The sequence below is a fragment of the Phycodurus eques genome, chromosome 17 (assembly GCF_024500275.1).
Source record: "Phycodurus eques isolate BA_2022a chromosome 17, UOR_Pequ_1.1, whole genome shotgun sequence".
NCBI classification, from domain to species: Eukaryota; Metazoa; Chordata; class Actinopteri; order Syngnathiformes; family Syngnathidae; genus Phycodurus; species Phycodurus eques.
In genome coordinates, this window is record NC_084541.1 from 19,700,125 (window position 1) to 19,726,867 (window position 26,743).

General features: G+C 43.4%; 3 protein-coding genes across 3 annotated transcripts; 1 reads left to right on the plus strand and 2 right to left on the minus strand.

Annotated features, from left to right (window-relative positions):
- On the plus strand, positions 1 to 9,913 carry cnih2 (cornichon family AMPA receptor auxiliary protein 2). The gene is made up of 6 exons (XM_061702281.1): positions 1 to 1,094; positions 3,498 to 3,566; positions 5,352 to 5,399; positions 6,213 to 6,325; positions 6,406 to 6,549; positions 7,642 to 9,913. The coding sequence occupies exons 1-6, from the start codon at positions 1,014 to 1,016 to the stop codon at positions 7,667 to 7,669; spliced, it is 483 nt and encodes a 160-aa protein (XP_061558265.1). The 5' UTR covers positions 1 to 1,013; the 3' UTR covers positions 7,670 to 9,913.
- Positions 9,534 to 19,824, minus strand: tm7sf2 (transmembrane 7 superfamily member 2). The gene is made up of 11 exons (XM_061702280.1): positions 19,777 to 19,824; positions 19,040 to 19,122; positions 18,495 to 18,691; positions 17,842 to 17,896; positions 17,243 to 17,437; positions 16,379 to 16,482; positions 14,528 to 14,647; positions 14,268 to 14,436; positions 14,108 to 14,188; positions 13,765 to 13,887; positions 9,534 to 12,764 (listed from the first exon to the last, which is right to left on the minus strand). The coding sequence occupies exons 2-11, from the start codon at positions 19,110 to 19,112 to the stop codon at positions 12,604 to 12,606; spliced, it is 1,278 nt and encodes a 425-aa protein (XP_061558264.1). The 5' UTR covers positions 19,113 to 19,122; positions 19,777 to 19,824; the 3' UTR covers positions 9,534 to 12,603.
- Positions 19,825 to 20,484: 660 nt separating this feature from the next.
- vps51 (VPS51 subunit of GARP complex) lies at positions 20,485 to 26,573 on the minus strand. Its single transcript, XM_061702359.1, has 11 exons — positions 26,119 to 26,573; positions 25,823 to 25,952; positions 25,576 to 25,722; positions 25,275 to 25,494; positions 23,553 to 24,459; positions 23,185 to 23,400; positions 23,002 to 23,085; positions 22,406 to 22,540; positions 22,209 to 22,330; positions 21,196 to 21,283; positions 20,485 to 21,133 (listed from the first exon to the last, which is right to left on the minus strand). Exons 1-11 carry the CDS (start codon positions 26,290 to 26,292, stop codon positions 20,873 to 20,875), a joined length of 2,484 nt encoding a protein of 827 aa, XP_061558343.1. The 5' UTR covers positions 26,293 to 26,573; the 3' UTR covers positions 20,485 to 20,872.
- Positions 26,574 to 26,743: the final 170 nt, after the last annotated feature.

Sequence of the window (26,743 nt, forward strand, 5' to 3'; positions counted from 1 at the left end):
TCAGAAAAGACGGAAACGGCCTCCGTTGCTGCTTTCTACCATAGATCTTAAAACAGACAGAGCACAGGGAGAACAAAGGGGGGACCAAATCATTTAAGACGCCTGATGTGGGCAATTGAATTTTTCAACTCCAAATGGGCACAGATGCGTTCTCTTGTTTACGTGTCACTTAAGAATTTAACCCGACAGGCGAGCTTCCTTTGAGTGTCCGTGTATGGAGACGGTTTAGGCATGCGAGGAAGGGATGCCCGGCACGCAGTTCTGACATGCCGCCGACCCAAATTGACCGAGACGCGGACCGAGCGGAACGTTCTGTTCTGCGGCAGACACGTCGCCAGCCAGACGCAGGTATTCTCGGCTCAATATTAATTTCAGTCCAAACGTTAGTTCGTGCTAGCTGTCTTCTACTGTACATGACGACTTAGACGCGTGACGCCGACATGATTTGCAATTTGGTTCGAGTGATCGCAGGCTGAAACTCCTCATTTGTGCATGCCTCGCAATGATCCATGAACGGACTCGCCGCCATTTACGCATCAAGCGACTGTTTGTGTAAACACTGGCAACAGTTGGGCCGACGCGATTAGGAGCAAATGCTCGGGAGCAACAGTTGGACTGAAAGCCATAAAAGACAAAGTGCTCAAGTGCCACGTGACAATCCTTCTCAACAAGAATCCTGTGCTTCGGCTGTCGTCGTGTCTCTCGGAGACACTTTGTCGTTCGGTGGGAAGACAGTTCAAGTGATTCGGGAGTATCAGGCAGTCCGTTCCTTTATTGTTCATCCAAACTCGAAAGAGTTTCTCAACAGAAGTCTGAGAATGAGTGCAGGCACTGCAACTGTAACTTATTATCGATTGTAGCCGAAACTGAGCGCTTGACCTACGTGAGGGGCTCAACACAAATCTCTCCTGAGAGGAGAAGGCTGCAGGGAGCCACAGACCCAGAGAGAGCGAGACAAAGGGGCTTTCCCTTTCTCTCTCTCGTCCCGTCTCGTCAGGCTGGCTGGCACTGCCATGGCGTTCACCTTCGCGGCCTTCTGCTACATGCTCACCTTGGTGCTGTGCGCCGCCCTCATCTTCTTTGTCATCTGGCAGGTGAGTGCAGCACCGTACACTCGAAAGCGCATTCGCGCCGGGCGGGCTGGCCGGCAAAGCCGTGAGCCCCGCTCGAGCGAGACGAACACATCCACCCGCACGCGCTGGCACAACAGTCGCAAGAACACGGCGCGGGCACCTTCTCCGGAAGTGGCCAGGTGCGTACGTACTGTACGTACGTCGCACGGCAGGGATAAATGTAAGTCGTGATGGCAGTTGGCAGCTGAACACAGGCTCAGTGTCAAGTGACTGCACACGTATGGCACTGCCAGGTGCTTTGAAATGCCCGGTGGAATTCCTCACATGAAACATTGATCTTGTTCAAACACCAGAATAGAGAAGATGCCTCAATTTGGAGTTCCTGAAGCACTGAAAGTGTGTGTGTGTGTGTGTGTGTGTGTGTGTGTAATCTCAGAGAAATTAAGCAGAAAAATGATAAGCAACCACCGTATTAAGTTTTTTTTTTTTCTGAGCTGGATGAGCTTTAACATCCAGGGAAAATATATTGACTGTGTCCTCAAAATATTTGTCATAATCCCTCACACAACCTCTTAGTCTTGCAACACTTTTTTTTTTTTTTTTTTTTTTTCACTTTAAAAAATGAAAGAACAATCCAAATATGAATTATACATGATAAAATGCCATAACTTCCTCAAGATTGAAGAGTGTTATCATTTTTGGTGCATGTTGCAATCTCATGTATTGTTCATGTTTGACACCAAACTAAATGTAGGTAATCTTGAAGCGACTGATAGTTTTTGTGCCAAAGTTCGACTTAAATTCTCACCAGGACAGACTTATTTATACCTTTTCTGTGGCTCCATCCGTGCTCCTGAGCGTGTATGTTGACAACAAACAAGGCGTTCGCACCACAGCAAACTGCACATAATGGATTCAGGGAGGAAGCAAAGCACTCATCTCATTGCCCGGCTGCTATGAATGGGCAGCATTTTTCAGTCAAATTTGCACAGGCGTCACCAGAGAAATCCGCAGCGACTTGACAAACACCGAAGCTCCACGCTGCACACAAGGACAAAATAACATCCGTCTTCAACGCCGCTTATCCCGGTTAGGGTCACGGGGCGCCGGTGCCTATCCCAGCTGACTTCGGGCGAAAGGCGGAACGCACCCTGAACCGGTCGCCAGTCAGTCGCAGGGCACATATAGACGCGGACAACCACGTTCACACCGGCACCGAGGGGGAACTGAACCCACGCTGCCCGCACCGACGGCAGGCGAGTGTACCGCTACGCCATCGGTGACACCGAACAACGTTCAACTTCAAAGTATGAGACTGCAAATGACTAACCTAGCGACCGACCGAACAGTGCCACTACATGTGAGTCGGTCAGCGTGTCTGCGCGAGAAAGCGCAAAATGACGACCGGCCGATGACCGGCTTGCCGTTCGAGCATGTGATTGAAAGGCTCCGCAAACTATGATTCTGATCCACGCCCCCACCATCTCCCCAGCTAGCGAGAATATCCCAATTGAATTGGGCCCGCGGCCAATCAGATCATTTGCTCACTCCGATAGTAACCGTGGAACCCACTGAGGGCTTTGCCCTGTTGCTATGGAAACTGTATCTGTTTACACGTGTGGAAAAAACGATGAGGAGAGTCACATGAACTCCCAGCAAATAACCGGCAGCACGGAGACGCTGACTTTGCAAGCTATCTGTACATTTTTGAGGGTGCACAGCCAGGAGACCTTTGCATTAAAGGTGATTCATGATGGAGCCGGTTGGAATAAAAGTGCTATTGCGATGATTATTATTATTACAAAGGGATAATGACAGTCGTCTCAAATTTCCACCCAAACATAATTTGTGGAATCGGTTGTAGCTTGCAGTGAAGTGCGCTCTTAGTGGGGTTTCCAATATTTTGCCTCATAAAAAAAAGTTTAGAAATCTGTGTCATAAACATTTAGTTTAACGTAATATCGTAACATAAGTACCCCTCTTCAAAACGAGTATCATCTGTGTAAAGGCAGAATTTGTTAGTGTTTTTTTTCAAAAATGTGGATTGCTCATGCATTGAGAAAGAGATTGAATGTGGCAAAATAAGTTATGCCTTCAGAAAGTGAAACAAGAAAAAGGCTCAGCATTTTAGTTTTTGCATCCAATTTACATTTGTAACCGTTGGGTTTCAATTTAGACTTTTAGTCGGGACATTACGAGTTGCATTTCGTTAGCGAGACACAAGGGCTTCTGACGTTAACATTTGTTTCCTTGAAATCTAATTCAGGGTTTCAATGTAAAGCAAATGAAGTCAAATAAACTGTTAACAAACTGTTGCCGTCATGTAGAAGCGATGACCACAAACTGACAGCGTCTGCATGTGTTCAGTGCTACAGTCTAAAGGTTCACATGCATGCTGTATTTTTGATTTTTCTTTCTCTCCAGATTATTGCGTTTGATGAACTGCGCACAGACTTCAAAAACCCCATCGACCAAAGCAATCCCACCAGAGCGGTAAGAGACGCCTGACGCATGCGCACACAGGAAAAGCGACCTCGAAGTGTCGGAAACATTGTTCGAAGGATATTTTCGCGTCACAGTTCCTCGTATGTCATCTGAGTGATTCAGACTTATCGCAACTCCTAAAATGCTTGGTTTAATTCAGAACGCTCATCAAATGTTTGTTGTCGCCTTCCCAGTGATTGCAAGTCAAACACAGCGGTACTAAACATTGTGGATTGAACTCTCATTTGTATGCAGATTTGACTCATCAACCTTCAACAACGACTTTGGCTCACAAGTTCACTGAATGAAATGAATGCACGCAAATGGGGCCACTATTAACACAATGAGATCACAAGTTCAGAAACTATGAAAGGAACGTTTAAACTGGAGTCCCAATTGGCAATTTCCACCCAACGAAGGGAAATAATGATGCATTTGAAAACAGTGATGACTGCTATTCTACACGTTGCAAGTTGTCATCAATTGTGAGATTGTTAGCGAATGTTCTAGCAACAATGTGAAGCTGCAAAGTGAGAGTGAAGAGGAGTGGGAGAGGAAACTGTGAAATCAGGCTGAGGGAGTGTGGAGGCGCGCCAGCCATGCGCGCACACACACACACACACAGTACACATCCGCAACTACCACACAAAAACTAATTATGAAAAAACTGAATGTACAGTATCGTGAACGTATGAATCAAGGTGAATATCTTTCACACCAGTATGCTGGTTTCATCTTTAAAAAGAGCGCAACTAGTATAAGCTGCGCGACGTACCGCCAAGCGAACGTCTAGAACGGCGTCGGACGTGACGCCGCCGTGTCTGTGATGCTGCTGGTCAATTGCAAAATCGATGAAGTTCACAGCCAAGGGAAGCCCTTCATGACAATGGCCGGAGAAAAATAAACTGCAGCGATCGCAAACAAAGACAAGCAGTACATAGCGAGAGAAAAGAGTGGCACAGGACTAAAAAAATGATATTTTTGTTCTCGAAAAAAGTACAAGTTAGTGGCAGAATTATTACCTATTATTATTATTATTATTATTATTATTATTCAAATACTTCCTCTAAAAGGCAGCTGCAAACCGGCACACACTTTGGTGCCAAAGACAAAAATGATCATGATATATAGTCTTTAGAGAAATGCAATTTTGGAGCTTCTGAATGATCTAAGGGCTGACTTGGACCAGGTCACAAGAAGGAGTCCTGCCTTATCGCCCATAACAAAACTCCTTTCATCTCTGCATTGGGCAGACGCATTCGATTCACACGCGCTTGGGTCGAGTGAAATCATAATAAAGCAATGACTTTTATGCAGTTGCTGTTTTCCCAAAAATGATTGGAACGATAGATTTCTTTACTCTGTAATAGGTTTGTTCGTCTTCCACTAACACTTCCAATTCCATCACTTCAAACTTCATTTTTTTCGCTTGTGGTGCTCTTCCAAATTCTCCATCCTGAAAACCATCAGCGCTAGCGAGACCACAAAACCTTCTTTTAATTCCAGTGGCCTCCACCGCTTCTACACCTGTTGCCAGCAGCTCGTACAAGGAATCGTACAGTCCGAGTATTATCGGATTCCTACCATTTGACAACACTGCCATAAAACAAAATGAAAACATTCGACCAACAGAAAAAGAAAGATGCATCATTTCTGCTTTAAATTACAGTACAAGTGTGTTTGAATGTCTTTAACCCTAAAACATTGGGCTACCACATAAAGCATAGAAAGTCAAAACAAATGAATGTAGAAATGTAAAAGGAGACTGTCTTTGTATTTATGTCCAATCCACAGAGGGAAAGGATTCTCAATATCGAGCGGATCTGCAACCTTCTCCGCAGAGTGAGTCATTTCAGCTTTTCACCTGCCGCGGCTAGATAATGACACCGGGGAGTGGGGGGGGGGGGGGCCTCGTTTGTCTCGCCCGCCATTGGGAGCGCCACGACACACTCTCCATTTCACGTGGAGCCACCTTCGCTGCTTCGCTCCACACCCACACAATGATTCATAACTCTTACATACGCATGTGGGGATTTTTCTTCACATTTTACAGAAGGGAGAAAAAAAAAAAGAAAAAAAAAAACCCCAAAAACATCTGGCACAGCTGCCGCACAGAGGAAGCCATTTCGATCGTCATAAAAATCCAATTCAAGAGCTTTGGGCAAGGCAAGTCCATTTTATACGAGCAAATGAGTAATTATAAATGGCATTATTGTACGTACCTGATATGTAGGAACACGTTCAATATGCTCCCTTCTGGTAGCAGGCAGTAATCACAGTTCTGTTAGATGTGGAGCTTTTTAATGGCTCTTGTTTCGGCACGTTGTTGTTTGGAGCGCCAACTACAATTAAAAAAATAAATAAATAAATAAAAATACAACAAAAACGGCATTGCTAAAGCCACAGAATACCATCTGGCAAACACAAATGGAAGTCAGCATCTAGACAAGAACAATTGGATTTGCATCATTCCAAATCGGAACAATTGAATTTTGAGCTGTTCGTGGATGCTCAACAAACACAACTCGAAATGATTACATTTTACACGAAACAGACGTAGAAAATTCTACCGCACTACTGAGTCATGCAGACTGTCTCGTTGTTTTCATAATGGTAAATAAATAAAGTGTGGCTTCCCGTGTGTGTTGTGTTTAGTTGGTGGTACCCGAGTATTCCATCCATGGGCTCTTTTGCCTAATGTTCATGTGTGCTGGCGAGTGGGTGACGCTTGGCCTAAATATCCCGCTTCTCTTCTACCACCTGTGGAGGTACGACACGCACGGTCCCCGAGCGGATGTCTTATCCAGAGGCGGCAGTATAACACGCCCGCCGTCTCTCTTCTTCCCAGGTTTTTCCATCGACCGGCCGATGGGTCAGAGGTCATGTACGATCCTGTAAGTGTGATGAACGCTGACATCCTCAACTACTGCCAGAAGGAGTCGTGGTGTAAGCTGGGCTTCTATCTGCTCTCTTTCTTCTATTATCTCTACAGGTACTTTTAACTCTGTAACCCTTTCAATGCTCCAAGGCTGCATTTATGCTGCTGGTGTTAATTATTATTATTATTATTTTATTTTTTTTAAATTTATTTACTGTCTATTTACATGAAAGCAGCACAGTGAAATAGACGTTAGCACATCGGCCTCACAGTTCAGAGGTTTGGGGTTCAAATCTCAGCTTTGGAGTTTCCTGCATGGAGTTTGCACATTCTCCCCATTTTTAAATTTTTTATTTTTTCAAGCGTACTCCAGCGTTCTCGCACATTCCAAAAACAACTGAAGACTCGAGTCTAAATTGTCCATCGGTGTGCATGTGAGTGATTTCGGTGAAGAGCGATGCAATGACCTTGACTTGAAACGATTCTGCTGTGATGCAAAAGCAACGGGTGCCCTTGTTGTTGGCCTAGGAGAAGAACATGTCTCTGGATTCAGAGTGTCCTGGTTAAAGATGAAAATTCGGGTATTTTTAGACATTGCTCCCAGCCCAGTCTTCGCGTCTGGTATGAGCACTGGAAATCGAAGACAGGTTCACAAGTGTCACCTCAGCTCTTTGCACATGCTCCCAGGCCTGGCCTAATGACCGAACCTGGACCCGGATCTCGGGATATCTGGTCCACGGTACAAATCCCATGATGCATTGGCAGGGGAGGGATAGTTGGTGTGTGGGAGACGGTCACCCTGGCCACAATACTTTGGGGACCACAGATTTTTGACAAAATAAGAAGAATTGAAGTCGCAATGAGTCCCTGGTGTCCGACAGCGTCCCGTTCCCACTTCCCCTCATCCGCTTTGCTACCATTTCGTCTGCATTTGCGTAACCTGGCCCATCTGCGCATTTGAAAATGTACAGCATTGGCGGAAGAGACTCACGCAACGGGTCCAAAGAAGCGGGGTTGCTATGCAACTGGCGTGACGGACGTCGTTCCGAACAGGGATAAATGGAAAAAGAAAACTGGGATTGTCCCACTTGAACTACACAGTGTACCTGCAGCCTTAGATTCAGGACTTAAAAAAACAAAACAAAGGATATTAACCGTCTCTTTGTGTTTCTTCGTCTTTGTCATATGATCTATTTGTTGATCAAGCATGGTCTACGCCCTGGTGAGCTTCTAACAGATTCTCATGCCGAGATCGACACAGAATCACATCGACAAGGAAAGAACGACGACATCAGCTCGTCCTGCCCATGTAACCTTTCCACCAGTGATTTGGCTTTCCCACAATGCCACCTTGGAAGATGAAACTGAAAAAAACAACAACAACAACAATCTGAGTGCCATTGTGAATGTAAAGCTGTTGCGTCCGATCCATTTTTATCGCTTTCTTACAAACACCGCAGTGAGACGGATGGACAAAGGTATGAACGGAGGACGGAAGTGAAGCTGATGGTGGAAAAGGTGTTTGTGTTGCCTTTTACGCCTCGTTACAAATCTTGACAAGGACTCTGAAGGGCTGGAGTAATCCCACGCTGCTCTTAACTGATCCAGTCTCTTTATTCACTGTGACTCCCCAAACATTCAACATGGGCTGGAACACAAATAATTTGTCTGTCGTCTCTTTGGTCTTTTTCTGTACTTTGATAGACACATCTAATATTCAACCATTGTTTTTCTGCTGTGTTGTGGGTGCACTTAATTGGAAAATGGAGAAGAACAAAAAAAAAAAAAAAAAAAAAAAAATCACTGTAGAAATGCAGGCAGGGACGTAACAGATTGGTGCGTGCACAGCCACTTTCAATCACGATGGAGGTAAAGCTTTGGCCTTCAGGGTCATCGAGGTCATACTCACACTGTAAAAATAACAATTCGAACATTTCAATTTCCCCGCCACAGATTCAACGCCAAAAAAATTGTATATGAAAAACGTGGATTCGGTGAAAAGCAATGAAGACGCTTGCGAAATACTCTCCATTCTCACTTCAATGCGAAGGCGACATGCTGTGTCTCGGTTTTCACTTTCTTCAAGAAATACCGACTCTTGGTCCAATGCTTTTCTTAAAAAGATGAACAAAGCAAACTTAACAAAATAAAAATAAAGAAAAACAACATTTTTTGTAGTGTACAGAAACTGCCTTATTTCCAGTTAAGTTTACGTATTAGCATCAATGCTAGCTGTTTTAGCACAGTGTCATTTCATGTATGACAAGCAATTAAAAAGTAACTAGCAATGTAAAAGGTTTGACGACAGTGTTAATGTGTGTGTAACAATTGAGCGGGACACGAGTGACAGCGACTCAGTGACGATGATGATTTTCGATACGTAACGAGTCAGTTCGCTCATTTCGATAACACAGTCAGAAACACGAAGTCATTGCTGCTTGATGGCCAAGCCTTTGCTCGTCTGCTCTTGCTCTCACGTGTTCATTAGTCGGACTTATTTGTCGATAAGTGACGATTCCATTGTGATTTGAACAGCAGTAGGAATTTCTGAAATTTAGGAGCCTGGTAAAAATGTGTAATTAATTAATAAGTGTTGATAACATGTCTGGTGTTGCTACTTAGGAAAACGTGTCATGAGTACTGCAGCCTGTGGAAAATATTGGGAACATTTATCAAAATCACAGTAAACATTCACACCACAATGTTAAACATATATTTTGTGTAAAAGTGTTTGAAAACCACATTTTGAATGGACAGCAATACTAGGATTAAAGCCTAAAACTGGAATAAATTAAGTCATTTGCAAATAATCCAGATAAACATCGGCTATGTTACCATCTACAACAATCATTTGATTTACTGATTTTATTCTTATTGACTCCACATTTCCATTACGATGTTTTAGATGCTTTGGAGATTATATTTAAAAAAAAATTTTTTTTAAATAATTTAGTTGACATATTACAGAACGTAGTCCAAGAATGCAGACAGAATGTTCTTGTTGATGTACGGTATACTGCAAATGTTTTTGTTGTTCATACTAATCTCATACTATGAGCTAATATACAGTAAAACTGATAATAAACAAAGAGCCATACGAGCTGTACAAAATGCTTGTAAAATCTATGCGGGTTAAAGTGAAATGAAGGTGTTTACAATACAGTAATGAGACAAGAAGCATTTTCATATATAACATACTTGATGACATATATTGTTTACATGTGTTGTTCTGACATCCTCTTTCGGTGTCATGATTGCAATAATATTTCTGTGTCGCCGCTGCTCATCCAGTGAGAGAATAGCGCTAACTTGAGAAATGAAAATCTTTTCAGCTGGAAACCTTCCATGGGAATAACAATAAGTTCATTAAATCGAATGAAGTGAATTAAATAATGACACAAGGAAAGGAATACATATACATCACAAAAATTTCTAAAGGAATAGAAAGAAACTAGAAACCAGAAAGGAAAATAAAACAAAAAGTTCTGATCGATTTGCAGAAAGTTTCAGCTATTTTAGTCCAGAACGTATGGGATCTTCTTGCTCTCGTCAATTTGGATTTTTGGAACGTCGACGACGTCTGGAGCCAGCCTGCAGCTCAACCCGAGTTGTCCCAGAATGTGACCGCGGTTCGCGTTTGACACAGCCCGCCCCCACCCCAAAGACACAAACATAAAATCATCTCGGCCACAATATTGAGGATCATTTTCAATGCCAGAGGTTTATCAAAACCAACATATTAATATTCTGTTTTGACGCGATCATGGTAAGATGAAGGGAAATTGTGTTGTTGTGCAGGCGTACTTAATGATTGTGTCCAGTGAGTCACTTTACTTCGAATGAAGTGAGGACAATCGAAACCAAGCACCCAAGGACAGACGGAGAAATACAATTTGGTTGGCTGTCTCTATGTATCTACAGTTATGTATGTAATCACAAAACAAATGTTTTAGGCATTTCAAGCATATCCATTTGAAACCATCTTTTATACATTTCTGATCACTGTATAATATATAGCCAGTTTGGTGGACAACATTGGATCAATCAGGTTACACTCTGATGTACAGTTCATAAACAAGCAATTCATATGTATTCTAATAAAATTAATACACTCCCCAAAACTCGCTTATTTCCTGTCTTTTCGAGCCCATGTGCGCAGCCTTTGCAGTACATGTGAGGGAAGGACAGGCACGCAGCCACATTTCATATACATATATTCCAAATGAATTGTATTGTTAATCCAGGTCGTGTGACAAGAGCTCATCTGCATGACAAAGTCAGGTTTCATAGTTGACAAACTTAGAAATTAAAGAAAAAAGGTTCAAGTCTGAAGTTTGGGTCTTGAAATAAACTCAATTCAATAAACTTTTTTCTTTTTAAAGATTTCGTTTTCAATTACAGTAATACAGTGACTGCCTTATGGGTTAATTTTATAATGCACTGTGGGGACCTGATCCTTAAGTTAAACACAGCAAGATATGATTAATGTTGATTCCCTATCATTTCCATACTTAAAATAATAATAATAAATAAATAAAAAAAGCTTTGCTGTGTAAACTTAATTTGTGTCTATTATGACATAAAATGCTTCATGCCACAATAGTGGTTGGACAGAAATCAAAACAGCAATGAGGCACCGAGCTGCTATTTTCTTCTGAGTGAAAAGGACATATCATTCTCCACTGTCACCATGGAAACAAAATGATATTATACATTCCTGTTGACTCACACCCCTTTCACTCAATACACAGAAAATATACAATTCAAGATCACCTTCACCTCACGTCTGGCAGTGTGTGTGTATGTATGTGTGTGCATATATATATGTATATATATATATATATATATATATGCACATGTTTTTCCCACTGTTTCACACTCGTCATCCGGGGCTCTTCCTTTTTCATCACCCTCCGCTCTGGCATAACTGTCTCAACGCCTTTCCCCTCTCTTCCTACGTCTGTGCGCTCACAGACATGTCGCCATGGAAACTGGCTACAACTGCAGGGCTTGAAACGGTAAGACTGGCATACACATGGGCGCGCGCGCGCACAGTGAATCGCTAATTCATCATTACACAAGGCACTGTAGGACATTGCATGTTATTCGGGCTCTGCAGACATAAAACATAAGATCCAACTGTACTTTGGTATATTTAAATTGTGACTGAACAAAAACGCCAATGACAATAATTAAATATTGATTATGAAAAGAAAGTGAGTTTTCACCAACAAAGGAATATCATGCTTTTCACTCGTCATTTCGATCAACTCGACACACAATAAACTGAAAACGTACTGTTTATAGCAAATTCAAGTGTGAGTCTGAATCTGCTGTTTCCAAATGTGAATAATATTATATAGCAAAGGCTCTGCAAAAAAAGTGTTTGCTGTCACTATACTGTAGTGCATTGAGCATGTGCACACTCATGCACGTGTTCTACTTTATGAACCATTTCTACAACCACCAAGCATGTTTGTCATTAGCACTTTGCAGATGAAAAACAAGGCAAAAAATAGCTTGAGTGCGGTGTGGGCGAAGCAAGAGGCAAAGTGTACTTAAGTGGGTGCAGGGAGGTGAGAAATGAAGGTGCCCATCAACAGAGCGCACTCTCACTCACCTCCATTTGCACGACTCGCTGCGTGTGACAGAAATCATATTTGCAATCAACGAGGGCAAATTGAATCGATTGTTTTGAACCGAATGCAGATGTCTGTAAATAGAAAAAGGGTTTCAGTAAGGATACGTTCACGGTTTAACAAATGCTTATGACTTTTTGTTCTCTCGGACATTCGCGCTCCACTGGTGGTTTGCTCGCAGACGCTGTTTTGAGGTTCTAAACTAGAAATGAAGGAAATAGAAATCTGTTTGTCAACAATGGGAGCCCGCTACAGCGTTAGCATGAATGCTGAGAGAACATCATTTTGATCAGAGCTAGACCAAATATGTTCACAAAAAGAAAAGCAAACCACAGCAAGGGAGGCTTCTTTTTGGACTCGGTGGTCCACTTGGCCTATATTCTAATACATGTGACAGACTCAGCTGATCGGTTAATGAAGTGACTGCGTTTCCCCCGAAAGTTTCTTTCAGTCGGCGCATTCGTGTGCAAATGTGTTACGACGGCGCCATAGAATAGTTTTCTTGTGGTCCGCCTGTGGCCCTTAGTCCTCAGTAAATAAAAGGGAGGATCCTGTAGGGGACACGTCGACAGTATGCGTCCCATGCAAGTCCATATTTGGCTCTACAGTGTCTCTCGTCGCGGGCCTCGCGGTGAATCAGCAAGACGGTGAAATATATCACATAGAAGTACGGCAGAAGATGTGAGGATCCTACCCAAAAGAAGCAGACGGTAGAGATGAGGGAATGAGCATCATTATTTTTGTCAACTGCTGTATTGAACCTGCACATCATCATTTCCCACACTGGCACTAAGAAAAGGGGGGTTTATTTTCTGTCTTCCATCCAACTTCCAATTTAGTTTGTTCGGTCATGGGTTGTTTTGTCCACCACTCCTCATTGTTTTATTCATACGTCTTTCTCCTCAACTTTTGTACTTCTCAGTTACAAACGCAGCTTAACAATGAGTCACATCACGTTTGTGTGTCAGCACTAACAAAGGACTGACAGCCTCCATTTTTATGCGATCTCGACTGGAACAATGAGACCAGACCTTCCGTGCGTCTAGCGACAATTTAGCGGAGAAAAGAAGGACGGAAGAGAACGGATGTGGCTCGCAAACTGCTCTACTCTGTCATACTGAAAACGGTCAATCACTGAGAGTGGGACGACGTGTCAACACTATGAAACTTCCATGATGAATCGTAAGGATGGGCAAAATGTATTAACGGAACGAAACTCGTCAATTATGTGGGCTCTGATGGAAAAATGGTATGTTTGTCTATATATATTATAAAATCAATGTTTTGTTGTTGTTTTTGTTTTACATTTTGACAAAACCAAAATCCTTGATACTCCTTCTCAATCCAGTCATACTCAAAGTAGTAAATGTAGTTGATTCGATTTCTCCAGATTATAGTTGGCACCTTTGGAATGGTACAAAAGATCATTTCCTCAAAGGTGTGAGGAATAGGAATGATTTTGAAAAAGAAAAAGTTGAAAAAGAAACAACTTCCTTTTTGAGCCAGAAGATAACCATTAAACCGATTAACTTGAGCTCATGACTTAGACAAGTAATGCAACGTGTATTGTCGAGTAAATTGTGAATGGGGGAGGAGCAGCAATAGCAGCTGGTGTCCAGTCGGACGGAGAGCCGGCATGAAGTGAATGTGTCAAATGTAAACGTGCACGTGTGAGATGATGCGTTCTTACCACACGGCAGAGACCAAGACAAGGCCATGAGGAGATCACCCAAGTAATTGGGATGACGAACGAGACCCCACCAACCAGACACCAGCAAACGCTTCCCTGTTGCCGTGGCGATGGTCTCCAGCCCTGAGACGAGCCAATGCAGATGAGAACGTCGCGAGCACTTCGACTAATTGCCTTTTCACATTCTCAATGGCAGACGCCCTTGACATGTCATATTATTTTTTAACCCAGACTGAGGAGAAGAAGAAGAAGAAGAAGAAGAAGAAGAAGAAGAAAAATCCTCTTTCCACGAATAAGCAGGGTTTTTGATTGATTCAATTCATAAAAAGTAATTAGTACTGACTTGCAACACTTGGATGTGTGGGGTTTCTCCTGAATTGATTCTTCTGTGAGTTGGACTTTCGGAAAATGTAATATCCAATGCCTAAGAAGGATAAATCCTATTTTAAGAATGGAAAAGACGATAGAGAATATTGTGAAACTGAGAATAAAAATGCGGTTACCATTTAAAGTTATTATAGCTGCAACTCCCAGCGGACTTAGGGCTTGAGGATGCTCGACCAGAAAGGCCGCCTGCAGGCCGTACGTGAAGGGAACCCAGGTCAGGTCACCAAAAACCAGCATAAAGCCAAAACCGTCATGCACAATGTCCATCGTGGTCAAAACCGCCTCCTGTTAGGACCGACAAACTAGATGAGGCCGAAAACAATAACGGGCTAAACCAACAAGTAATATTCGAAGCACTTTGCGGGCGACATCCCACCTCATTCCACAGAGCGTCGGCCACATACAGCAACTGAAAACTGTTGACCAGGACCATGGCAAGTGAGGCGGAGCCTCGAAGTTCCACTTCTTGCATCAGCATACCAAAGTTTATGACCACCTGAAAGAAATGGAAATGATGGGGGCAGATTAATGTTCCAGTATTTCATCATTCCGCATCACTTGGTTCAGCAAACATTCAACATTTTCTGTATTTCTTGTTGGCTATTGGGCACGCAACAGACATTTGCTGTTGCGCAATAATTAGGGTTAAAGACATCCTGCTCTTCACATGTTTAGAACATCAAATATCTAGCAAAAAATTTATTTGTTTAAACGAAACAAAAAAAAAGTGACATTGATTGTTAAACAGTTATTGTAATTACAGTTGATAGTCGTAAGAACAAAGGTTTTTACTACTTTCATTTTGAAGCTGCTCCAAATTTCTATGAAAAACCGTAACTCTCGATACAGTACGAGTCGACCACGTGGTTGTTGACAACAGTGGTGTTTTATGTACTTGGTGCAGACTCTGCCGTATGCCATTGCAATAGTCTTAATAATCTGTTGCAAGTAGTGTGAAGAGTGAAAGCGTGAGGGCACTGAATGTGTGGTTTACTCTCCTAACACACACAAAAAGTGCATGTTTTATCATTTATTCATCTATGGACTGATTTAAAATCACTTAGAATTTTAGAGCACTCCACAAAGATCTTGATCTTTATCAGCTCAATGGCCAAAGAAGAAAGCAAGCATGACCTCATGCGAACGTCACCGCTTTTCTCACGTCTGCATCCTCGTGTCCTTTCGAGGCGAGGAGGAACAAAGCGGCCCGCGTTCGTGAAAATAGCGCGTTTGTGATTGCCCGTCATCACCGCATAGTTTGGTGGTAGATTTCCACTCCTTCAACTCGCACTCTCCCAACAACATAAATCTGATCATCTCAACTGAACCGAGTTTAGCTGAACTGCATGTGACTGTCGCAGAAAACTGCATCCTGGACCAAACAATATCATATATTGATGTTCCATCTGTTCCATGTCACGCTTATGTTTGTGTCATGTGCTTCTGACTTCCCGCGTTTCATTGAAGAAAACAAGAAGCTTCTTTTTGACATTTTACATTACAGCGTAGGTGACACAATGTTACGGTCTGATATGAACCTAAGGGCCAAATTAAGAGGGAACAAATATCTCATCAATTTACCGAATTCACTGGTCACTTTAGAGATGTGATATACTGTGTTGTGAATATAAACACATTTTATAGTCTGGGAAAAGTATTTCGATAAGGCAAGGAAAAGATGTTGACAAACAAATACTGTCAGACATTCAAGCAAAGTCTCCCACACACAGAGTGGGTGGGAGGTCTTTGTGTCCTCTCCTACACAACACACTCAAAACGATCAGATGCGCAAAGCCTCTTCGGTTTTTACTGTTAACGCGAGAAATTAAGATAGACGTCACATAATAAAAGGTAGAACGACGTACAGTACTTGGGTGTTTAGACAAACGTAGATTCTTATTTGAAATTTGTGGACAAAATGTGATGTGATACTTGAAAACATTCGCCTGTCAAATGCCTCAGGTCAGCGGGGAGAGAATACAATTACGATTCAGTCAGTGGAAACGCAAAAAAAAAAAAAAAAAATCTTAATAGTGGTTTTAAATGTTGAACAACATTGCCACCTGTTGGCAGTAATCTCAAAGAATGGTCAGAGGACACCTGGTTGCACACAATTACTATACAGACTGTATACCGAACAAGAAAAGTACGTTTTAAAGTGTTCTCTTATTTTTGTCATGTAGATAGTGATAACAAAAGTGGCACAAAGTGGTTTCGTTCTACTCACCCAGCCAATCAGACCTGGTCTGAGCTCACAGAAATATTTCAGGTCAAAGTGAGCTATGCGAGGGTTTAGCTCCCGTCCAATAAACAAGTCATACACAGGATTTCCTAAGCAAAAAAAAAAAAAAAGAAGAAGTCAAATATTAATACGTGACAACCATAACATTCGATAACAATCGCGATCTAAAGAGAAACAATACAAGCTCTGTTCAGTTTTTGGGTGGTTCAGAGTGGTGCTGCATCGTAAAAAGATTTGGAATACTTCGCTTGAATTATATTGGAAAATATTAGAAACATCTCCCAAAACTGCCTACAACCACAATACTAAACCTATGTATTGTTAAATGAATACCTTTCTGACATTGCTAATAAAAACAAAGCAATTTGGTATTTGCAAAGGCAGGATTCATTGGATCTCACTTTTACATCACCTTGTGATTTATATCTTCACATCACTGGCTGAATGTTAAATAAATCTCTGCAGGCATTTCTTGTTAGGTTTAATTCAATGTTTACAATAAGGCACATCTGAAGCATACGGTTTTGACCAACTGCGTATATGATTTTCAGCCAGCAGTGGTTAAATCCCAACACGGTCTTCTCTTGGATTTCAGCCCGGGTCGGGGGGGGTCATCTTGTTGTGTGTGAGTGTTCACCTAACGCCTGAAGCCCCCCGGCTGCAAATCCACACCGTTACATACGAGGACATTTTGCTGCTCTCGACAGCAGCTTCGTACCGCCCATCGCTACCGCTCACCCGAGAGAACATCTGAACTCGTCAGCACACAGTGCAACGCGTGCAGTGAAAACCCATCGACAGCGGCAGTTGGATTGCTTTTTGCTGTTAATGATGAACCGTCGTTCTCACCTGTGTTGCCCCCCAAAGCAAGGGCGTGAGGAGGAGCCCAAAAGGAACGAACATAGAGGCAGACGGAGAGCACGAAGGAGACTCCTGTTGCACACATTGCCAGAGGCAACATCAGCTTGAACAGAAGCCCCAAAGGAGCCCCGAGCATCAGAAGCAACACCAGCAATGCGCCACTGACGCACAGGCTATGGAAGCCTGAGGGAGAGAAACAAACAACGAAACGGTTTGGACACCGTTGTTGAACAATGGAAAATCTGTAACGGGTAGTAATGTCAATCAGCTAGCGGGACCGGCACGAATTGGAGAATTGTAAAGATGCATCAAGAAACATGAGACGGTAGCTTCTTTGCCTTTTGAGCTTTCCGTGAGTTGGCACGGCCTCGCCGTGCTTACGTTCAGCCGGATCCCCAAAACGCATTTTAGGTTCATAGAAGACTCGAAAATTGCCCACAAGCGCGAATGGCTGTCTATATGTGCGATGGACGGGCAACTAATCCAAGATAAACGCAGCCTCAAGCCCAAAGTCAGCAGAGATAGACTCCAGCGAACCCGTGACCTTGCATAACATTCAAATGCTGGCCAAAAATAACAAACCGTACCGTTTATGGGATACTTGAGGCGGGTTCCATCTCTCAACACTATTCCCTCAGAGACCTGCAGAAACATTAGGATGAACGTTACTAACAAATTCCAAAAAAATGATCTTTTTCTCTACTCGCGAGCGCCAACGTTAGGTACAAGTTGACGAACATGTTTTTTGCAGTTCTACGATTCACTGCACCCTACTGAAAAGCATTTTTATTAGCCATCTATTAGATATCAATCTATGATTAGATATCCATGAGTTATCTTATTCAGCTACAAGGAGGGAGAAAATGTTCGAAGCAGCTCTCGGTTTCCTCCTCTCGGTACGACGCAGCGCATTTCTACGCGACTGCAAAGCCCAATAATGAACATAAAGAACATCATCTGATTACACTGTACAATCATTGGTTAATATCGCGGCTAACACGTGTAAATGCGCCTCTGTGAAAGGAATGATACCATGTCTAGAGTTGAGTCAAGTTGAGTAGTTGAGTCACGAGTGTCTGATTTTGAAACCTTTTATAGGCCACTAATTAAAATACTTGGAAAGTCAAAGCCCAGAAAACAGATTACAAGACTTTGTATTTATGATCATCACATTCAAAGGACTAATAGATGACTTTTTCATTTGTCGCTTCACCTCTTAGCAGGTCTAATGTACTTGTACCTTTCCGAATGGCAGCAGATAAAGGAAAGCGTGCAAAGCTATCCAGCTCAGCAGGAGGACGGGAGCCAAAGGGTCCCAGAGTTGGTCGAGCGAGGGCAAAGGCGGCGGCCACCGGAGCAGAGCCGCGTCGGGAGATCGACTCACGCAGATCAGAAAAAGCACCGTCAACGGAAGAAAGATGGGAATGCAAACGGCGCCTGGGGAAGGAAGGATACAGATGCAAGCCTGTACACGCTGGAGGTGATGACTTTCGAAAACCAAATATTCCGTTGATCCGAAGTCTTTTTGTCTTCGTTTCTCATCAAAAAGCGACTGCATAAAAGAAGAGTGAGCGTTTTTCTAAACGGAGGCAGAATGTTGGCCTGTTACTCGCGTGATTTCTTTGACTCCAGCTCATCTGCGACCCGATGTGGAAAATAAATGGATGAGTTTTCAAGGACTGCTGTACTATATCGTGTACGGTGTCTCGTTGATGGCATTGCAAATACCAAACGATGTTTCCATGAGCATTAAAAGTGAAGGAAGAGCAGGTGGAAGTGACTCACCGAGGGTTCCTCCAAACTCCTTCTCTGTGTTATGGACCGATTTGCCAAGTGGTGCTTGACTCTTTGACCTCATTATTAGTCTGCTGTAAAAACACGAGAAACAAGATGTGAAAGGATCATCCTGAAACGTAATGTGTGGCGAGATCATCAATCATAAAAACATTTTTTTTTTTTTTTTAAATAACTACAGTTACAGACTTTGTAACTTCGACTTTATTTTTGCAGCCAACTCCAGTATTCTACACTGTTCTTACACACTTACATTAAATTGCTCGTCTACAATCGGGGCTATGCATTAATAGACCAAACATTAGACAGCTATACAGCTAGATATAAATTTGAATCTAAACACGAAATCTCTTCAATGTCAAAAATTCTGCCTGACCAATAATAACATACAACAATACTAAATTTACTTTGAGCTAATTAGGCTGACAATGTTACCAGACCGATTGAGCAAGTCAAGAATGCAGTATGTGATGTTTCTATTTCAGCAGGAAAAACAGCAAGTCTCTCGTTACTTCTGTTATAATTAGACGCAAAGAACAAAAAGGCAGCTAAGTGATCGGGTCTTAGTTTTACAACTAAACTGCTTCATTAAAAACTGACGCAAAAATGCGTGGCAAATTACTGCCACTTATTAACTGTTCTACTGGTTTGAACTTCTCGATTCAACAACGAACTCGACACCGGTGGGGGGGGGGGGGGGGGGGGAAATAACAATGTGGATTACTTACTTGTGTGAAGTCGGGAAAAATGTATTTCCAAGAGAAAGTGCTGCAGTCAAGAAGCCTCCCAGTGGACACGCCCACTCAATGCCAAACGATAGCCCAGCCAATCACATCTCCGAACGGGGATCAGAAGAGAGCGGAGACAAGAGGCTTTGTCCAATCAGATCGGCCCATCTGGTGGCGTCACCAATCCCCGCACATCATGCAGAAGAATGCCGGACGGATGTTGTGAAACACCTGAATACGAATATAAATATTTGTATATATATGGTCATGTACACACAACAAATGTCTCCTATATAAATTTCGATTTTTAATTTTTAAAGATTAGTTTTCCTGATCCAGTGGATCCTCTTGTTGCTAGGCAGTAGGTAAAATTCTCGGGGGGCATCAGCTGCCACACGGTGCATGGAACTAACAGAGGTCGGACAGAGAAAAAGTAATGCTGTGCGCTCCAAAACATCAAGATAGAAAAGATCATATATTAACGTAATGGTGCAATCAAATCACTATAATCTGTGCTGTATATAAAACACACTGTCGTAAAGCACATAAACACTGTAGATTAATTGACACGGTGGTTCATTAAATGTGCTTGTTAGACATTACGTTAAAAAAACAAATGGGCTACTTACCCTTCATTTAGTCATCAGATTGCAGGACCAGCCTCTCATGTCAAAAAAGAATACTGCATATGGATCCACATTTATGAAGTCAAGCTTTTATTCCTACTAATAAATGCAAACATGACATAATGCTCTGTTCCTCATTAACTTCATTACATACAGTATGTGCGAGAAAGTCTGTTCAAAATGTCAGTATTGTGACTACCATCGCATCTTACAAAAGCCTAAAATGAAGTATGTGACTAAGTAGTCTGCTTAGGAACTGTTTTATTCGTGCCTGGGAGTTGGTTGGGTTTGTCAAAAACGTCAGTTTTACTGTATTGATACACCAATATGTCACGAATGCTTTATGAATGCCTTCATGCTATAACTAACATTTAGCAGTACACCTAATGAAATAAGACTCCAGTGTTTGAAATACATCCAGCAGCTTTTGCATGCGCTCTGGTTGGCTACTAAGTGCTGCACTTGGAGCTTTAACCTCGTTCACAGATAACTTCAATGACGCTTTGCTCCATCGGGGCAGGATCCAGGCAGCGGTGGGCGGAGCTTCCCACTATCTCGTCCAGCAGGAAGTGTACCAGATTCTCGTCAGACACGAAGCGCCACAAGTACATCTGCAAGTAGTGACAGTCAACTTGGATTTGCTGCAGCCCGTAGCGGCCAAACGTGCGCAGCCGGACGCACTCCAGGAATGTCTTTAAGCTGATTTTGATGATTCCCGTCATCACAGAAACCTGAAACAGTGGAGGAAGGAGAGTCAGAGTGATTGTGTGTGCGTGCGTGCGTGCGTACACACCTTGTTGAACTCCACTGAGCTGAAGATGTCAATCCGCTCCGAAAACAGCTTGTGTATGTTGCTCAGCAGATTAGTGTCCATTGGAGCACTGCACAGAGAGGAGATAGAATTCACTGGAGAAAAGCAAAAATGAAACAATTACATTCAAATTCACTTTCGCGGCATTCCGTCGTGTAGTAGTACATCTAGCTAATTAGAGTGAAGAAGATATTAAAGCACGCAGGTTAAACCAATACAGTTCTACGCTACTGCAAACTATTAGATACATAATTATCCCCTGCTTATTTGTGGTTCACCATTGACAAATTCACCTATTTGCATTTTTTCCCCCTGAGGTACTTATGCGTAAGAATTTTCTGGAAAAAAATCTGTGTGATTTTTGTGCTATTTCTGAAACACTGATGACACTTAAGCCCCGTCTAATAGGAAAGTAGTACATTGGTGTGAAGGAACTACAGTATGCTGAAGCGATACATCTGGACTGAGAGACAAACGGATGGGGAGTATTTTAGCCTTCGCCATGTGCCGCACATTTAAAAAAAAAAAAACATTTATTTTTAAACTTAATTTATAGGCGGACCGTAGTTTGTAGTATATTTACGGTTGAAACTTTTGATCTAGGCATTTACTCGGGGTTATTCACGGCATGGCTCGGTCCCCATTAACGATTTAATGCCTCTCTGACAGAAAGAATCCAAGTACAAGGACACAAGTACTTTACTAGACTACAATAATATAAGAGTAGCAGCGATACAAGCAAATAGTACCTCATCAAATAGCAGGTAAAGTAAAGAAAAGGAATCACTATAAATATGAGATAGACGCCAGCACACTTGCGACCCTAGTGAGGAGAAGCGGTTAAGAGAACACATTGATATATAGGTATTATACATAGTCAATATCTATTGTGCAGTACTGAAAACTAAAAACATTTTGTCCTTCTCACGTTTGATGTGCAAGAGCTCCCCCTGGTGGCCTCCAAATGTAAAATCGGGACATTAACAGTACCGTACCTTGGTGTGTAGCTTGCAGCGTAGCGAGTTTGCTGCCTTGAGCTGCTGTAGACCGAGAAGGTCCTTTTGCTTGAATCACTGCTGTGCGCTTTCCTCACACCTTCCTCATACAGAAGACCCACCTAGAGTGACACAGAGGATGTAGGCGGTCTGCTTAAATGTAAGCGAGGACGGTGTTGGAAGGTCAAATACGTCACCTGCACGTCAATCGAGGTGGTGTCCTCCACAACTCTCTTCATCACCGCACGGACATTCCGTGGCTCGATAGTGTTGACCCAGTCTCGTGTTTCGACACTCTTTCGAAGCATCTGGGAAATAATTAGGCCTTGAACCTGCAAATATGAACACAGAGACAGATTGTGAGAATTGAAGTATAAAGTTGAGATAATCCTTTATTGTTATTTGAGATTCATAAACAAGACTAAGACTCGACTAGAAGAGCTAATGCAAGAGTTCAGTGGTCAACAAGTCTGATTTTAAAGATAACTATTCTATGTTCAGATTGGTTCGTTAAGAGGGATTTTCTAATATGTTGCCCTCAACATGAAGTTAAATAAAATGTAATAATATAAATAGAACGACACAGTGCACTTCTAAAACACTGCTGTCATGACAATATTAAAAACGGCAATGACAGCAGCAGTGTCAACAAAAAGCGAGCAAGATTATCTCTATAAAGACAAACGTGTGTCTTTGATTTAATTGGATGGTGTAGCTGATGATACTAATGTTTTGGCCAGTTGATCTGCATTGCAGTAACAAGTCAAGTTTCCCCAGTAGGAAGAGTAACAACCTTGACATAATGGTTCAGTAGTTTCTGTGCTGCCTCCCTGGCTTCTGCACATAGAGCAGTGACAGCCGTCACTGGACTGTGGTGCTGAAAAGACATTTAGCTTGAAGTTAAATTACATGAAACGATGCACGCGACAGGATGAGATTAGGTTGAGAATAAAAGTACAAGATGACAAGCTATTACCTGTGCTAGGAACTGTTCGTCGGTAAGCGTGAGGATGTAAGAGATTGTGGAGGTTTCGTAATCCAAGCAGAGTCGGGAAAGGAGCAACAGGAGGGCCGGCGGGGTGGACCCTCCCTTGTCTCCCGCACTCTCGCAAAACTGGCGAGAGGACTGACACACAAACTTTATGAAACTCACAACCAGGCTCTCGCGGACGCCCTGGCAGCAGAATTCTCCCTACAAGAAGACAAAAGCATCAGACTGAGTGCAGGCATGGAACTGAAGGATGAAGATGCATTACAAAAGGTCGAACAATCACCAGCAAAACGCCTTCAACACAACACATTTTGGTCATTAAGAACACAATAAAATGGGCCTTGATTACTCACCTTAAAGTACGGCTTATTGGAGAAAGTGATGTCCTTGGCTGTGAACAGATGCACAGATGCCAACACTGACTTGATCTGATTTAGAATAGAAGCTGACAGGGAGGACAGCAGCTCGGGGAGGCCGGTTGGAGCATCTCTGCCAGATGCCGGACCGCCGAAATGAGACCCGCCCCCCGGAGCAGCCAGCGAGAGGCGAGGCGTCGCCAGGGCCTGCCTCACGTCTGTCAAGCTGTCCACGTAGAAGCTCTGGAGAGCGGCGAGATACTGCTTGACTCGCTCGGTCGCGGCGCGGATCACGATCTCAGTGCCTCGGTTGGGCACAGAGGAGCCCGGCAGCAGCTTGGCCACAGCCTGGAGTCGGCGGTGGAAGCGGTCCAGGGCGCGGACCAAGAGGGAGTTGTCGGCGACCCCCTTTTCCTCTTGGATCCTTCGCTCCACAAGTGAGAAATATCGAGCGGCCAGATCATCCACGAAGGCGTGCAGCTTGCTATTTGCCATCTGAGGAATATTTTTGGACGCCAGCTCGCCTGTCTGAGCATGGTTGACGAACAGCTCTTGATAAGACGTAATTACTAAACACAAGCAGCTGACAAATTCGTTGCAGCCTCTGTCGATGAACTCCAGGATGTCGGAGTTGGAAGTGGGCGACGGGAGAGCGCTTGCTTTGGGAGTGCCGTCAGGTGGCGACCCAGCAGCGGCGCTAGGTGAAGGCCTTCGCCCGGGACCAGCCTTCACGGCTGACGCGGACGGGCTCGGTCTTATCTCAGCCTCCAGGCTCTGCAGGTCCAACGTTAGGCGAGCGCCCGCGTGGCTCAGGAACTTTTCGCACAGCTCCTCTGCGGGCTCCTCCAACTGCAACAGCAGCTCCACGCACTCAGAGAGGTCTTTAGCGCTCGAGCCGCCGTCCCTGTGAGCAGAACAAACCGCAGCTCTCTATCATCACGTCACAACTTCTGCACAACTGATCCACATTTCTTACTTTGTGTCACGACAAACAACGATTGTGAAATTGAACTCTGAATGACACCAGAAATTCTGAGGTCATTTCAACTATATAGCCAAGAGCACAGCGAAGCCCCACATATTTGCATCTGGCGTTCGCAAATCACTTTTTTTTTTTTAGGGGCGAACTATGTTGAATTAAGTTGAGGAGCTTCCTTTAGACAAAGGTGGTGCTTTGCGGCCATCCTGTGGCATATTGGCGACAAGGAAATACATTGAAATTAGTTGAGGATTTTCATTTCGACAAAAGCAGTGCTTTGCTGCCATGTTGTGGCATATTGTTGCCAAGGAACCATGTTGAAATTAGTTGTGGAGCTTCATTTCGACAAAAGTAGTGCTTTGCCATCTTCTACACCTTCATGAGCATTTATGACATCTACACACCTCCGTGGCCTCTAGCCACCTCCTCCAACAGGCTGAAATGTGTCATTACGTTTCATACATTTCACTAAAACGTGAAGAATAAGGTCCTTAATCTGCATTTTTTTAAATACACACCAATGCGGATGCGTTGGCGGTTGATGCGAGAGTGGTTTAGATGCAATCTGCATGTAATTCTCTAATTCCTCACCGATTGAAACACTTGATTATTAAGAGTTGAGCCACAACATGTGTCCTTACGGTGGGATTTATTCTTTTCCGAACGATATCTTGTTTCAGTTATTCTGTCTGCACAATCTTGTCAGTCACCGCACCGCCTCTCCACTCGAGAAGACTGACCGGAACTTCTGCCGAAGCTCCTGCGCCAGCTTGTCCATGATGGCATGACAGTCGTCCTGGATGCCCTTGAAGGAAGGAAGGTGGCTGTATTGCTGCAGCACACAGCGAGCGCGCCGGTGGGAACTCACTGCTTGCGCGTAGGCCTGCAGCTCTAAGCACTTGTTTAATCTGGCAGGCAGTTCAAACAGAAACTGCAACTTCCTTAACAAAGTGTGAACCCCTAAGGAAGACGGAAAGAAAAAAACAACACGTAAGCAAAGCGCAACCCGCTCAACCAAACGACAAAGTTCCGGTGTCTTACCTGAGAGTTTGGTAATCTGAGCATGCTGGTCTTCAAGGGTACCACTGATGCGAGCACTAAAATCAGTGATTGCCGCCATGTTAGCGGACAGACAGTCCATTTCATCCTCCATCTTTTTGAAATCATTCTTCATCTTCCTTATGGTGTCTGGAAAAAGAAAAGAGCAGACGGTTGGGTTATATTCAAGGTATGCTCGAGTGGACAAAGCTTTCAACGGTAATTTAAAGCTGAAGGTCAATTCCCTCACCTGTAGCCGATATGAATTTGTTGTAGTTTTCGTAGACCAGCGTCTGCATGTCACTATCCAAAGAACGGATCTGCTTGACCATGCAGGTCTCCTGGTCCATCAGCTCTGCAAGAGAGCATTCTCTTCGAAGCTGAATCGGACCAGAAAACGCACATAATGGTCGCTTGTTAGTCACACCTACAATGTAACTTAAGCGGAACTGCTTCTGACAGTGTTACGAATGCGGTTGTGCCCAGTGAGTGTAGGGCTCATGCACTTGTTTATTATCAGTATTGTGAAAGGAGGCGTCCCCTCACCTTGTTGAGGTAGTCCTCGGGGTCAAAATGCGGCCCGTTGACGTCACACGGATCCAGGGACTGCGGCTTCTCATCGGCCTTCCCTTCTTCGTTGAGCCCGTAGTAGAGCTTCAACATGCCGTGCACCTTCCGCTTCCTCCCGGAGTCGTCGGAGACCGGGGCTTCAGCGTCCATTGACAGCAGTAAAATTAAACCTACAAGTCAGGTGACGGACATCCAGCTAGCTGGAGAAAACAAAACAAAACAAAAACAACTACCGCCCCTATCGACTGCTAACTGACCGAAAGCGGAACCCGGGTACAATGGACATATATCGCAATATCCCTGAAGCACCACGAATTATTTTCACATCAACCGTTTCCAACGAAAAAGAAAAAAAATATTGAACACACTTCCGGACGCGTCCCTCGGTAGGCGTTGCATTTGTGTCGCCAAAGAGTTATTAGGTGCAGCCAAGAGGAAAACTTATGCTACTCGCAACGTTGTACTTCCGGGTAATAGACGCGGAAATGAACAACGGGCAGCGAGAATGGTTAATAATGCAGACAAAACATAATCGTGGCTCCTAAATCCAAATGAAGATGAGGGACTTCAGGAAGCTGAAAAGACCAAAAAAAAAAAAAAA